The 12,000-nt window shown below is 50.0% G+C and overlaps 1 protein-coding gene across 1 annotated transcript in view; it reads left to right on the top strand.

The window, feature by feature from the left end:
- The first annotated feature begins 10,015 nt into the window (after positions 1-10,015).
- The window catches only part of GXYLT2 (glucoside xylosyltransferase 2), a 95,791-nt gene continuing 93,806 nt past the window's right edge, over positions 10,016-12,000 (top strand). The window contains exon 1 of the mRNA XM_023746249.1: positions 10,016-10,210. Coding sequence (XP_023602017.1) covers positions 10,121-10,210 — 90 coding nt within the window. The 5' untranslated portion in view covers positions 10,016-10,120. The remainder of the gene's footprint in view (positions 10,211-12,000) is intronic.

Here is a 12,000-nt window from a genome sequence, read left to right as displayed (position 1 = left end):
AGACAGTCTCTTCAATAAATGGTGTTCAGAAAATTGGACAGATACATGCAGAAAAATGAAACTAGATCACCAACTTACACCATACACAAAAATGAACTCAAAATGGATAAAGGACTTAAATGTAAGACGGGAAACCATAAAAATACTAGAGGAATCCAAAGTCAACAAAATCTCAGATATATGCCGAAGCAATTTCTTCACTGATACAGCTCCTAGGGCATTGGAAACTAAAGAGAAAATAAACACATGGGACTATGTCAAAATAAAAAGCTTCTGCACAGCAAAAGAAACCATCAACAAAACAACAAGAAAGCCCACTGCATGGGAGAACATATTTGCCAATGTTATCACCAATAAGGGTTTAATCTCCAATATTCATAGGGAACTCTTACAACTTAACAAAAGGAAGATAAACAATCCAATCAAAAAATGGGCAAAGGACCTAAATAGACACTTTTCAAAAGAGGACATTCAGAAAGCCAAGAGACATATGAAAACATGCTCAAAGTCACTAATCATCCGAGAGATGCAAATCAAAACGACAATGTGGTACCATCTCACACCTGTCAGAATGGCTATCATCAACAAATCAACAAACGACAAGTGCTGGCGAGGATGCAGAGAAAAAGGAACCCTCGTGCACTGCTGGTGGGAATGCAGACTGGTGCAGCCACTATGGAAGACAGGATGGAGTTTCCTCAAAAAGCTAAAAATGGAACTCCCATTTGACCCAGTGATCCCACTTCTAAGAATATATCCAAAGAAATCAGAAACACCAATCAGAAAGGATATATGCATCCCTATGTTCATAGCAACACAATTCACCATAGCTAATATTTGGAAACAGCCTAAATGCCCATCAGCAGATGAGTGGATTAGAAAACTGTGGTACATCTACATAATGGAATACTATGCTGCTGTAAAAGAGAAGGAATTCTTACCATTTGCAACAGCATGGATGGAACTGGAGAGCATTATGCTAAGTGAAATAAGCCAGTCAATGAAAGAAAAATACCACATGATCTCACTCATTTATGGATAATAAAGACCATTATAAACTGATGAACAAAAATAGATACAGAGGCAGAGCAGCATTGAACAGACTGTTAAACTACAGTGGGAAGCCTGGGGAGGGTTGGGGGGTGGTGTAAGAGATCAACCGAAGGACTTGTATGCATGCATATAAGAATAACCAATGGACACAAGACACTGGGTGGTAGGGGAGGTTGGGGGAATGTCAAGGGGCGGGGGGGAAGGAGACATATGTAATAGTCTTTGTAATCTTTAAGCAATAAAACAAAATTTTTAAAAAAATGAACTGTCCAAGTTTAGGGTAAGGTGCACCTGGATCCGGGTGTTCAAGTAATGCCACCCACCACTTGTGGCTCTGCTTTCTGCTGTGTTGACTCCTATTTAGGCTCTACCAGTGTGGTGGCTAGATGGCTACTCCAGTCTTAAGCAATAGGTCCTTGATACTCCTGGACAGCAAATGTCTACTTCAACTCTTTTTTATAACGTTTAAATAAGAACATAGCCATTAGGGCACTGCTATAATTCCCACTCCCCATTCCCACCAAAGCCCATGGTTTAAATCCTAGGTGTGTAGAGTGGGCTTCCCTTGATCTTACAGACTTGAGTGACATTTGAGAATTAAGTGTGTCATTGGTAGGAGCTGGTGAAAGTCACAACATTACAATGACCTTAAACTTGATCATTCATTGTGACTGCACAACACAAATACTTATTACCTGAAGCCTGAGATTTTTAATGTAATGTGAAAGGCAGCAGAATCTTGGCAGCAAAGGTCTCATTAAATCCCAACCACAGATACTTGAACTGCCCCCAGAATGGTCAGCAAACACCAAGAGAGAGGCTGCTCCGCCCCTGCTTTTTGTACCGCATTCCCAGATCCCTGAAGCAGCCTGCTGTGCAGCAGGGGGTCACAAGCTTTTCTTAATTAGAAAAAAGAAACGTATGTCTATTAGTTTGGGTACACAAAATAAAAATAATAAAATAATGAATTTCTGTGCACCCTGCACTCACCTTACTAGTAGGAAATAAAAACTTAAGTCTCCAGAAATAACCACTATCTTGCCTTTGATATTTATTATCCTTATGCATGTTTACTTTTTTTTCACATGTCTGTGAACAATATATAGTGCCATTTTGCTTGTTTTTAAGCTGATATTCTATGGCTATCCTTCTATAAATTGCCTTTTTCCATTTTGGCATTATGATGATACATGGCATTCTGGTTTGTTCATTTTCACTGCTATGTACTATTCCACTTAAACATATCAGATACATTCATGATTGTCCTGTGTGTGGACAGCAAATTTATTTCCAATTTTTCACCATGACAAACAGGGTTGCTGCGAGCATTCTTGCAAGAGTCTTGTGCAAGTGTGCGAGTTTCTTTATGTTGTATGTATAAATGTCGAACTGGAGGGCTGAGCAGTGTGCACATCTTCACTCCTGGGAGATGTTGCCAGTGGCTCTCCATGGTGTGTGGCCGATTGGCAATTTCTGAACTGTCCCCCACCTCCATCTCTTCAAGGCTTATATGGCCCAACTTTTATTTTCTTTTAACATGTTTGCCAATCTGAAAATAAAGTGGAATCTCTTTCTTGTTTGAATTTGTATTCCAAGATTACTAAGGTTAAATGTTTTATTCATGTAGAAGCTCAGTGTGTAAAGCTAAACTAGTCAGAGTTTTTCTGTTTGGGGTGGGGTAATGGTTCATATTTAAGATATCTAAACAATCGCATGTATAGTTTTAGTACCTTGGGATGATGTATCTGTTCCTAAATATTGAGCATATTTTTAAGCAAATGAGTTTGTATTAAATATCTTTGTAGCATATTTTAGCTAGCTGTTTGTGAATTTAGCATTATCTGTGACATGTTCTTCCCATCCCTTTACATAAGTTAATTGGGAGGTGGCTTTAACAGCAGGTCTGAAAACCCAGCTATGAAGCTGAGGAATTGAAACAGACATCTGAGACCTAAAGACAGGCATCGCGAATTGGTTGGGCATGTTCCTGGTGTAGAACCTTTGCTCTGACTGTTCCTCACCCAGAAGTGCCATGGTCACTCCCTCATCTTCTCCAGGTTGTCTCCAGATCTCACCTTTTCAGTGGGGCTGCATAAAGTGTGCCAGCCCAGCAGCCGCTCCTGTATGTTTTCCTGCTCTATCTCCTTCACAGTGCTCACCACTGAATCACTATCTGTGTAAATTACTTACTTACTATTTGCTTTGCCGCTGTTTCTTTCTTTGTCCTTCCCCTACCACCCGTAGAAAGTAACTCTGCAAGGGCAGGCATCTTGCTCTATTCTGTCCATTATAATAGTCCCTCCTTATCCATGGTTTCAGTTACCCATGGTCAACTGTCGTCTGAAAATATTGGATACTAGAGGCCCTGTGCACGAATTTGTTCACCGGTGGGGTCCCTCGGCCTGGCTGGTGATCGGGGCCAATGGAAGCTGGCCAGCCAGGGAGGGACCACAGGAGGGCTCCAGGACATGTCTGGCCCATCTCACCCAGTCTCAATTGGGCCCATCGGGGCCAGGGAGGGACCACGGGGGGAGGAGGGGCACGATGTGTCTGGCCTGTCTCGCCCAGTTCCAATTGGCTGTATCCCAGCAGCAAGCTAACCTGCCGTTTGGAGTGTCTGCCCCCTAATGGTCAGTGCGCATCATAGTGACTGGTGGAACGGTCGAACAAACAGTTGAATGAATGGTCGGACACTTAGCATATTACAATTTTATTATATAGGATAATTATTCCAAAAATAAACAATTCAAAAGTTTTAAATTGCATACAATGCTGAACTCTCCTGCTGCCCCTCTCCATCCCACCCAGAATATGAATTATCCTTTTGTCCAGTGTATTCATGCTGTATATGTTACACTAGAGGCCTGATGCATGAACTTCATGCAGGGGCTCAGCCCTTGCAGGTGTGACGGCTTGCCTTGGCCCTCACAGCCCTGGCTTCATCTGGAAGATTGTCCAGAAGAACGACTGGAAGGTCGTCCGGCTGTCTGGTCTAATTAGCGTATTACGCTTTTATTATAATAGATGTTCATTAGTTACTTATAGCCGTCTTGGTCATCAGATTGACTGTAAGGATATCAAAATACTTGCACACTTAATAATGCCCCCAAAATGCAAGAGTAGTGATGCTGGCAATCCAGATTTGCTGAAGAGATGCTATGGGGTGCTTAGAACGTATGGATAGGGTTTAGTTCTACTCATGGTTTTCAGCATCCATAGGGGGTCTTAGAGCATATCTGCCCTGGATAGAGAGGGACTTCTTATATATGTTCTTTCCTGTACATACATGCCCCAATAAAATTTAATTTATAAATTCAGCACAGTAAGAGATTAGCAACAAATAATAAAATAGAACAATTCTAAAAATATCTACACTAATAAAAGAGAAACATGGTAATTAGCGTACGACCGCTACCCTTCCCATTGGCTAATCAGCATATCCTTATGCAAATTAACTGTCAGCCAAGATGGCGGCCGGCAGCCATGCACTGAAGCGAACAGGGAGGCTTGCTTGCTCCAGTGACTGTGGACTCCAACGTTCCCCGCCTCACTTGCCAGCCTCTCAGCTGCAACTCTAAGCAACTATGTTGCAAATATAGAAGCTAAACAAAACCCCAGAAACCTGCGTTAGTCAGCCAGGCTTCAGCCAGCCGGACCGCAACATTGTATCAAATACAGAAGGTAAAGGCCAGAAACCTGCTTTCAGCAGCGAGGCCTCAGAGCTAAAGCTGGCCCAGAATAGAAAAAAAAAAAAAGAAAGAAAGAAAGGACCAGTTGGGAGCTTCAGTCAACCCACCAGCCTGAAAACAGCCCTTAGCCCCTCACCCAGACTGGCCAGGCACCCCAGTGGGGACCCCCACCCTGATCCAGGACACCCTTCAGGGCAAACCAGCCGCCCGCCCCCCCCCATGCACCAGGCCTCTATTCTATATAGTAAAAGGGTAATATGCCTCCTGGCACCGGGATCAGCGGAGCAGCGAGGCCTCCCGGCACCGGGATCAGGGTGACAGGGGGCAGCGCCCAAACCCCCTGATCGCCCTGCGGCTCTGTGTGTGACAGGGGGCGGGGCCACAACCTCCCTATCTGCCCTGCTCTGTTCATGACAGGGGAAGGCACCCCACCCCCCTGATCGGCCCTGCTCTGTGGTGATAGAGGGTGGTGCCCAACCCCCCTTCACGGGCCTTGCTCTGTGTGTACGGATAGAGCCATAACCTCCCCATTGGCCCTGCCCTGAGTGTGACAGGGTGCAGCGCCCAACCCCCTGATCCGCCCTGCTCTGTGTGTGACAGGGGGCGGTGCCCCAACTCCCCTATCGGCCCTACTCTGTGCATGACAGTGGGGAGCTCCTCAACCCCCTGATGGGCCCTGCTCTTTGCGTGACAGGGGGGAGCTCCCCAACCCCCTGATTGACCCTGCTCTGTGTGTGACAGGGTACGGAGCCCCAACCCCCCTGATGGGCCCTGCTCTGTGAGTGACAGGGGCAGCGCCCCAACCCCCTGATGGGCCCTGCTCTCTGAGTGACAGGAGGCAGCGCCCCAACCCCCTGATTGGCCCTGCTCTGTGAGTGACAGGGGGCAGTGCCCCAACCCCCTGATTGGCCCTGCTCTGTGCGTGACGGGGTGGCACTGCAACCTCCCCATCAACCCTGCCTTGAGTGTGACAGGGGGCGGTGCCCCAACCCCCCAATCGGCCCTACCCTGAGCGTGACTGAGGGTGGCATCGCAACCTCCCGATCCGCCCTGCTTTGTGCATGACAGGGGGCGGCGCCCCAACTCCCCAATCGGCCATGCTCTGAGCCTGACCAGGGGCTGCACCTAGGGATTGGGCGTGCCCTCTGCCACCCGGGAGCAGGCCTAAGCCAGCAGGTCGTTATCTCCCGAGGGGTCCCAGACTGTGAGAGGGCACAGGCCGGGCTGGGGGACTCCCTTACCCCCCCCCACCCCGAGTGCACAAATTTTTGTGCACCGGGCCTCTAGTCCTATATAATAAAAGGCTAGTATGCAAATTGTCCCCTCAACTCGGAGTTCAACCAGGGGGCTGGCTGGCCAGCCAAAGGCCTGCAGCCCCTCCCCCCATCTGGCCCACCCTGATCACCCGGATTGGGGTGGGCCACCAGACCCCACCCGTGCACGAATTTGTGCACCCGGCCTCTAGTACTGTAACAAAAGTTATGTCAGTGCAGTCTGTCTTTTTCTCAAAATACCTTATTGTGCTGCAGTCACCTTTTCACTCACAGGGGAGCTGTCCCAGTTATGAAGGGGAAGGAAGACGGTGGCCTTCAATGGGAGGATGAAGAGAGGGGGATAATTTAGGGAGAGACTTAAGACCTCGCTGCTGTCTTTTCCTGTGATCACCAAAATCAGTGGACTCTCAGGGACTTTCTGCATCCTGGCTTGCTGAGCAGGAAGGGGCTCCAATTAAGCATGCTCCTGAGTGATCAGATTAGGAAGCTGCCCATCTTTAACTTTCTTCCTGGGGAAAGGAATGGGGAGCAAATTGCCCTCCTCCCACAGGCAGTTCACAGGGCAGCTCGCTGTGCTCAGGTTTCGGAAGGGAGGTGTCTCCAACATCCAGGCTTCCCCGTCTGCATCTTTTGCTCGAGTACATTAGTTCCCTTTGTCTCAGGCCCCTCTCCAGGCCCCCTTCTCTCACTTGCCAGGACTGTTTCTCAGTGCTGTGTCTGAGGCTGGGCTGCATCCCGGTGTCTGGAACAAATCTTTTGTTATGATGAAATAGCAGGACTCTTGGATCCTGATCCCTTCTCAGCTGTTAACTTGGTATTTGGTTCCTTGGTAATTTTCAGCTTAACCTGCCTCCTCTCCTGCCTGTTTCTCACTAATATCAGTTTCATACTGGAAGCTGAATTTCACACATACCACCTCCGCAACCATGAGTGAGATGGTTAGATTAACGCCTGTTTCTTCACGACTCTCCCAACATGTAATAGAGGCACATGTGTGGGTTCCTGTGCTCACCTCCCAGACTTGTGTGATTTTCCTTTGGTTCAGTGGTCATGCACCCCCCACAACCTAACACCATCCAGATGGTGAGAATATCATGTTGCTCATTTCACATGAGAAAGCCATGCCCCACCCTCTTACTCAAGTTGCATTCAAATCTAATTTCCATGGCCCCTGTGAGGGGAGCTTCCCAGCCCCTGTCACAGCTGTCAAGGTTACAATGCTATTTCCCAGCTGGGCCAGTGGCAGCCAGCAGGCACCAGACAGCTGTGTGCTGGCATGGAAGTCACAGTCCCCTCCCGCAGCCCTAACTGTGACTCCTGCCACTGCCAGGGTCAATGCTGGATACATGGTATTGTTCTCTGAACAAGAAGAGTTGTCAGCTTATCACTTTATAAAATACTAGTAGCCCGGTGCACGAAATTCATGCACTGGGGTAGGGGGGGAGGAAAGGGGCCCCTCAGTCTGGCCTTCACCCTCTCCAATCTGAGGCCCCTCAGGGAATGTCCAACTACCTGTTTGTGCCCACACTTTTAACAGATAACAGCTCCATTGTTGTTTCTTTCTTATGCTTAAAACCATTGGAATTAGTAGGTATTCAAAGTGTGTATACATTTTGGGGGGACACCCTGTATATCTCTAGTCAGTGGTGAAAGAAACCAACAGCAGATTTGGAACCCCCAGACAGGGAACCTCGCTCACTCCCCACATGTCTCCCCACTTCACTTTCCACCTTCGTGGGCAGCAGGAGAATCAATGTTTTCTCTCATTAATTCGGAAAAGCACGTCCTATCACCTGCTGCCCGGCAGGAGTGTGCTAGGCCCCAAGCAAGTGAGGCTCAGTCAGGGCAGCCTTCGCTCATGGGTGCGGCACCCAAAGTGCACATTCCTCCTCTACAGTCGCCCCGACTATCCCACTGTTTCACTGAGAGGACGGAATTCCTCTCCACCTCTGGGCTCTTGATCTTGAACACTGACCAAAGGCACCTCAGCGAGGGCCGCCCGCACCCACCAGGTGTGTCTGTCTGCACCTGCTCCTGCCTCAGCACCTTCATTAACCCTCCAGAGGTGATCTCGTAGCTGCACTGGCCTCCGTGGGAACAGGGCATCACCACTCCGCCCTCTCACTGTCATCTCACAGGCGCCCACTCTCAGCACCCAGAACACCCAGACACTCTCCAAAGGATGTGAGCGCATCAGAGGGGATGTGTGCGCATCCTGTGGGGGTGTTAGGCATGCCGGGTTGATGGAAGTGCAGTGGAGAGGCGGGGGGAACTTGTGCACGCCTTGGTTTGCAACTGTTGCAAGCGCGGGAGGGTGACAGTGTGCTGGGGGATGTTCGCATGCCAGGGGGGATATGCACACCGGAGGCCTCTGGCTTTGCAGATCCGCAAACCCTCGTGGTGTGGCCAGGAGGACGTCAGCCTGGCCCGCCACGGTGGCTGTCCCTGCGATCCTGCACCTTCTGGGCCAGGAGGCGGATCTTGCGCAGCCACTCCTGGGCGCTGATGGCCTGTAGGCGCTACTTCAGCTCAGCCTGCAGGCTCTGCTTGGAGCGCTCACAGCTGTCACCACTGCCATGTGGGGAGTACCGGCCGCCCTCCGCTGGCCTGCCTCCCCTGTCCAGAGGCTCTCTGCCCTGCTCACCTGCACAGAGTGACTGGGGCTGGGTGGAAGCCAGGTGTCCTGCCCTGCCCAACCCCAGCTGATCTGTGCGAGCTGCTGCCCCTCCGGGAAGGGTCACGGATCCGGGTCCCGGGACCGCGGACAGTCTCAAGGGCTCCCCCCCACCCCGCAGGCCACAGATCCGTGTCTTGGTCCCATGGACAGCCTCAAGTACTGCCCCCCCCCTGGCAGGGTCACAGATCCATGTCTTGGTCCCATGGACAGCCTCAAGCACTGCCCCCCCCCCCGGCAGGGTCACAGATCTGGGTCCTGGGACCACGGACAGCCTCAAGCGCTGCCCCCCGCCAGCCAGGACATGGATCCAGGTCCCAGACCGCCGACAGCCTCAAGCACTGCCCCCCGCCCAGCAGGGTCACAGATCTGGGTCCCAGACCGCGGACAGCCTCAAGCACTGCCCCCCGGCCGCCAGGTCACGGATCCGGGTCCCAGACCGCGGACAGCCTCAAGCACTGGTCCCTTCCTGGCAGGGTCACAGATCTGGGTCCCGGACTGTGGACAGCCTCAAGCACTGCCCCCCACCCAGCAGGGTCACAGATCCGGGTCCCAGACCATGGACAGCCTCAAGCACCGCCCCCCGCCTAGCAGGGTCACAGATCCGGGTCCCGGACTGTGGACAGCCTTTCCCGCTGCCGCCTGCCTTCAGTATGCAAATTAGCCGCCATCTTGTTGCTTCAGGGTGGGGGTCCCCACTGGGGTGCCTGGCCAGTCTGGGTGAGGGGATGATGGCTGTTTTCAGGCTGGCGGGCAACTGAGGCTCCCAACCTCTCCTATTTTTCTTTTTTTTTTGATTCTGGGATTTATTTACCTTCTATGGCTGTCACTGGAGCTGAGAGCTGGTTTTAGCTCTGAGGCTCGGCTCCAGCTCTGAGACCTCGGCTGCTGAAAGCAGGGATCTGGGTTTGTTTGGGTTCTATAATTGTAACACTGTTGCGATCCTGCTGGCTGAAGCCCGGCTGGCTGAAAGCAGGTTTCTGGGGAATGTTTACCTTCTATATTTGCAACAATGTTTCTTAGAGTTGCAGCTCAGAGGCCGGCAGCAGCAGGCGGGAACCTTGGCTTCCTCCATCACTGGAGCAAGCAAGCCTCCCTGTTCACTTCAGGGGCCTGGCTGCCAGCCGCCATCTTGGTTGGCAGTTAATTTGCATATCTCCCTGATTAGCCAATGGGAAGTGTTCGGGGCCACGGTCAATTTGCATCTTTCTCTTTTATTAGATAGGATAACATATTGTGCCTGCTCATGTTTTGAAATGTTCCAACCATTTATTGTCTGTTTTTTTTTTATAAGTTTAGGAATAGCTTTAACTTGTATTCTTTCCAGGAGACCCGGAGAACCCAGGAGTTTCCATGCTGTGCTGCCCCCCAAGCTCTGGATCCACCTGGCCGTGGTGGCCTGCGGCAACCGGCTGGAGGAGACGCTGGTCATGCTGAAGTCAGCCGTGCTCTTCAGCCACAGGAAGATGCACTTCCACATTTTCACAGAAGAATCTCTGAAGCCCGAGTTTGATAAGCAGGTGAATTTGCAGATATTGCAGCATAACATGTGCCGAGTCAGCTGGGCTGCATTTTGGGAAAAGCATATATTGTTCACAGATGTATTTTGCTGCACATTCAACTGTGTGACTCTGCACTTTTGACTCTGCACCTCACTGTTATCTATAACACGGGGTGTCAGAGCCAGCAGGAGCTCTGCTCAGCACTGCTGCTCTGAGTTGTTGTGAGTCCATGTATTCTTCTCAACTCTTCCTGACTACTCCAGGGCTGGTTCCTTCTCTAACCTTGCCCACTACACTCACTGTTGGGAACTTAAGCCAAGTCTCCCTTTATCCTCTGCTCACTAGACAGCAGGTCAATTCTTTCTTGGTGGCAGGGCGGACAGAGAAGCCATGAGAGGTTGTGGGTGCACTAGTAGAAGGATGAGTCTTTATTGCAGGAGCCAGTGGCCACATAACCATCAGACAAGACAGTCCTCACAGCAAAGCCCATATAGGCAGGCAGCCACACACCAGTTGGTGAATACATGTCTTTCCCATAAAGCAGCATCCGTCTCTGTACCCACAGCTGTTATCTGAGCAGCTGCACGCTGCCTCTAAACCTAAAGCTTCACACAGCAATAGCACTGCTTCTCCCTTAGAGCTGCAGCCTCATGGCCTCTCTGGCTCAGCAGCTTCTCCTGTCTTTCTGCCCAGCACACTGGCGGGGTAACATGGCAGCTGTATCTGAGCTCTCTGTGAGCTCCTAGCCTTCCATCGTGGCAGCACCAGCTCTCAGCTCCGTCTGAGCTCTCCTCTCTCCTGCACACGTAGGAGCTATATTCTCTCTGCCTACTGCCTCTCCTTCTCTGAGCTCTCTAGCCTCTGCTCTGCCCAGCTGCTCTCTTACAGACTAACTGGTCAGTAGCCTGTATATTACTCCAGAGATAAAGCAGGCTAGCTGACAACAGTGACATCAATCATTTGGGTTACAGAAGGGCACAGTATACCATATATCCTTACACCCGCTCATGGTGTCTTGGCCTTGGGCACCCCAATTAGGCTTATACCAGAACAGCCTTGAACATCCCGGTGTATGAATAACAAGGCCTCTGTGCTCTCACTGGCGTGGCTCCCACAGGGGTGATTACACCTGTAGATGGAAGCATCGTGAGGATGAAATGAGATGATGCACTGAAAGCATTTGCCCCAGAGCTTGATCCCTCTTGGAATTATGAACATTGTTCTCACTCAGGAGATGGATAGTTTATGTTCATTGATGTGCTATGTAGTATATGTTATAAATAAGTAATATATGTTAGTTAAAATAAATTCAAACAATATAGGGCTTATAAACTAAATGTGCAGTCTTTGCTACCTTTCAGTCCTACCCAAGAAAGTATCAGAATTAGCAATTTAGAGTGATTCTTTTTTTTTAAAAAAAAATTTTATTGATTTTTTTACAGAGAGGAAGGGAGAGGGATAGAGAGCTAGAAACATCGATGAGAGAGAAACATTGATCAGTTGCCTCCTGCACACCCCCTACTGGGGATGTGCCCTCAACCCAGGTACATGCCCTTTGACTGGAATCGAACCTGGGACCCTTCAGTCCACAGGCCGACGCTCTATCCACTGAGCCAAACTGGTCAGGGCCAGAGTGATTCTTTTATATGTCCCCCCCCCCCATATACAGGTGTGTATGTGTGTTTATCTGTGGACCGGTGCATGAAATTCATGCATGGGAGTAGGGGGTTTCCTCAGCCCAGCCGGCACCCTCTCCAATCCAGGATATACCTCTCACAATCCTGGACTGCTGGTTCCTGATCGTCACC

This window comes from Myotis lucifugus, unplaced genomic scaffold, assembly GCF_000147115.1.
Source record: "Myotis lucifugus unplaced genomic scaffold, Myoluc2.0 scaffold_640, whole genome shotgun sequence".
Taxonomy (NCBI): Eukaryota; Metazoa; Chordata; class Mammalia; order Chiroptera; family Vespertilionidae; genus Myotis; species Myotis lucifugus.
Note: the sequence above shows the minus strand (reverse complement) of the source record. Positions and strands in the feature narration are given on the sequence as shown.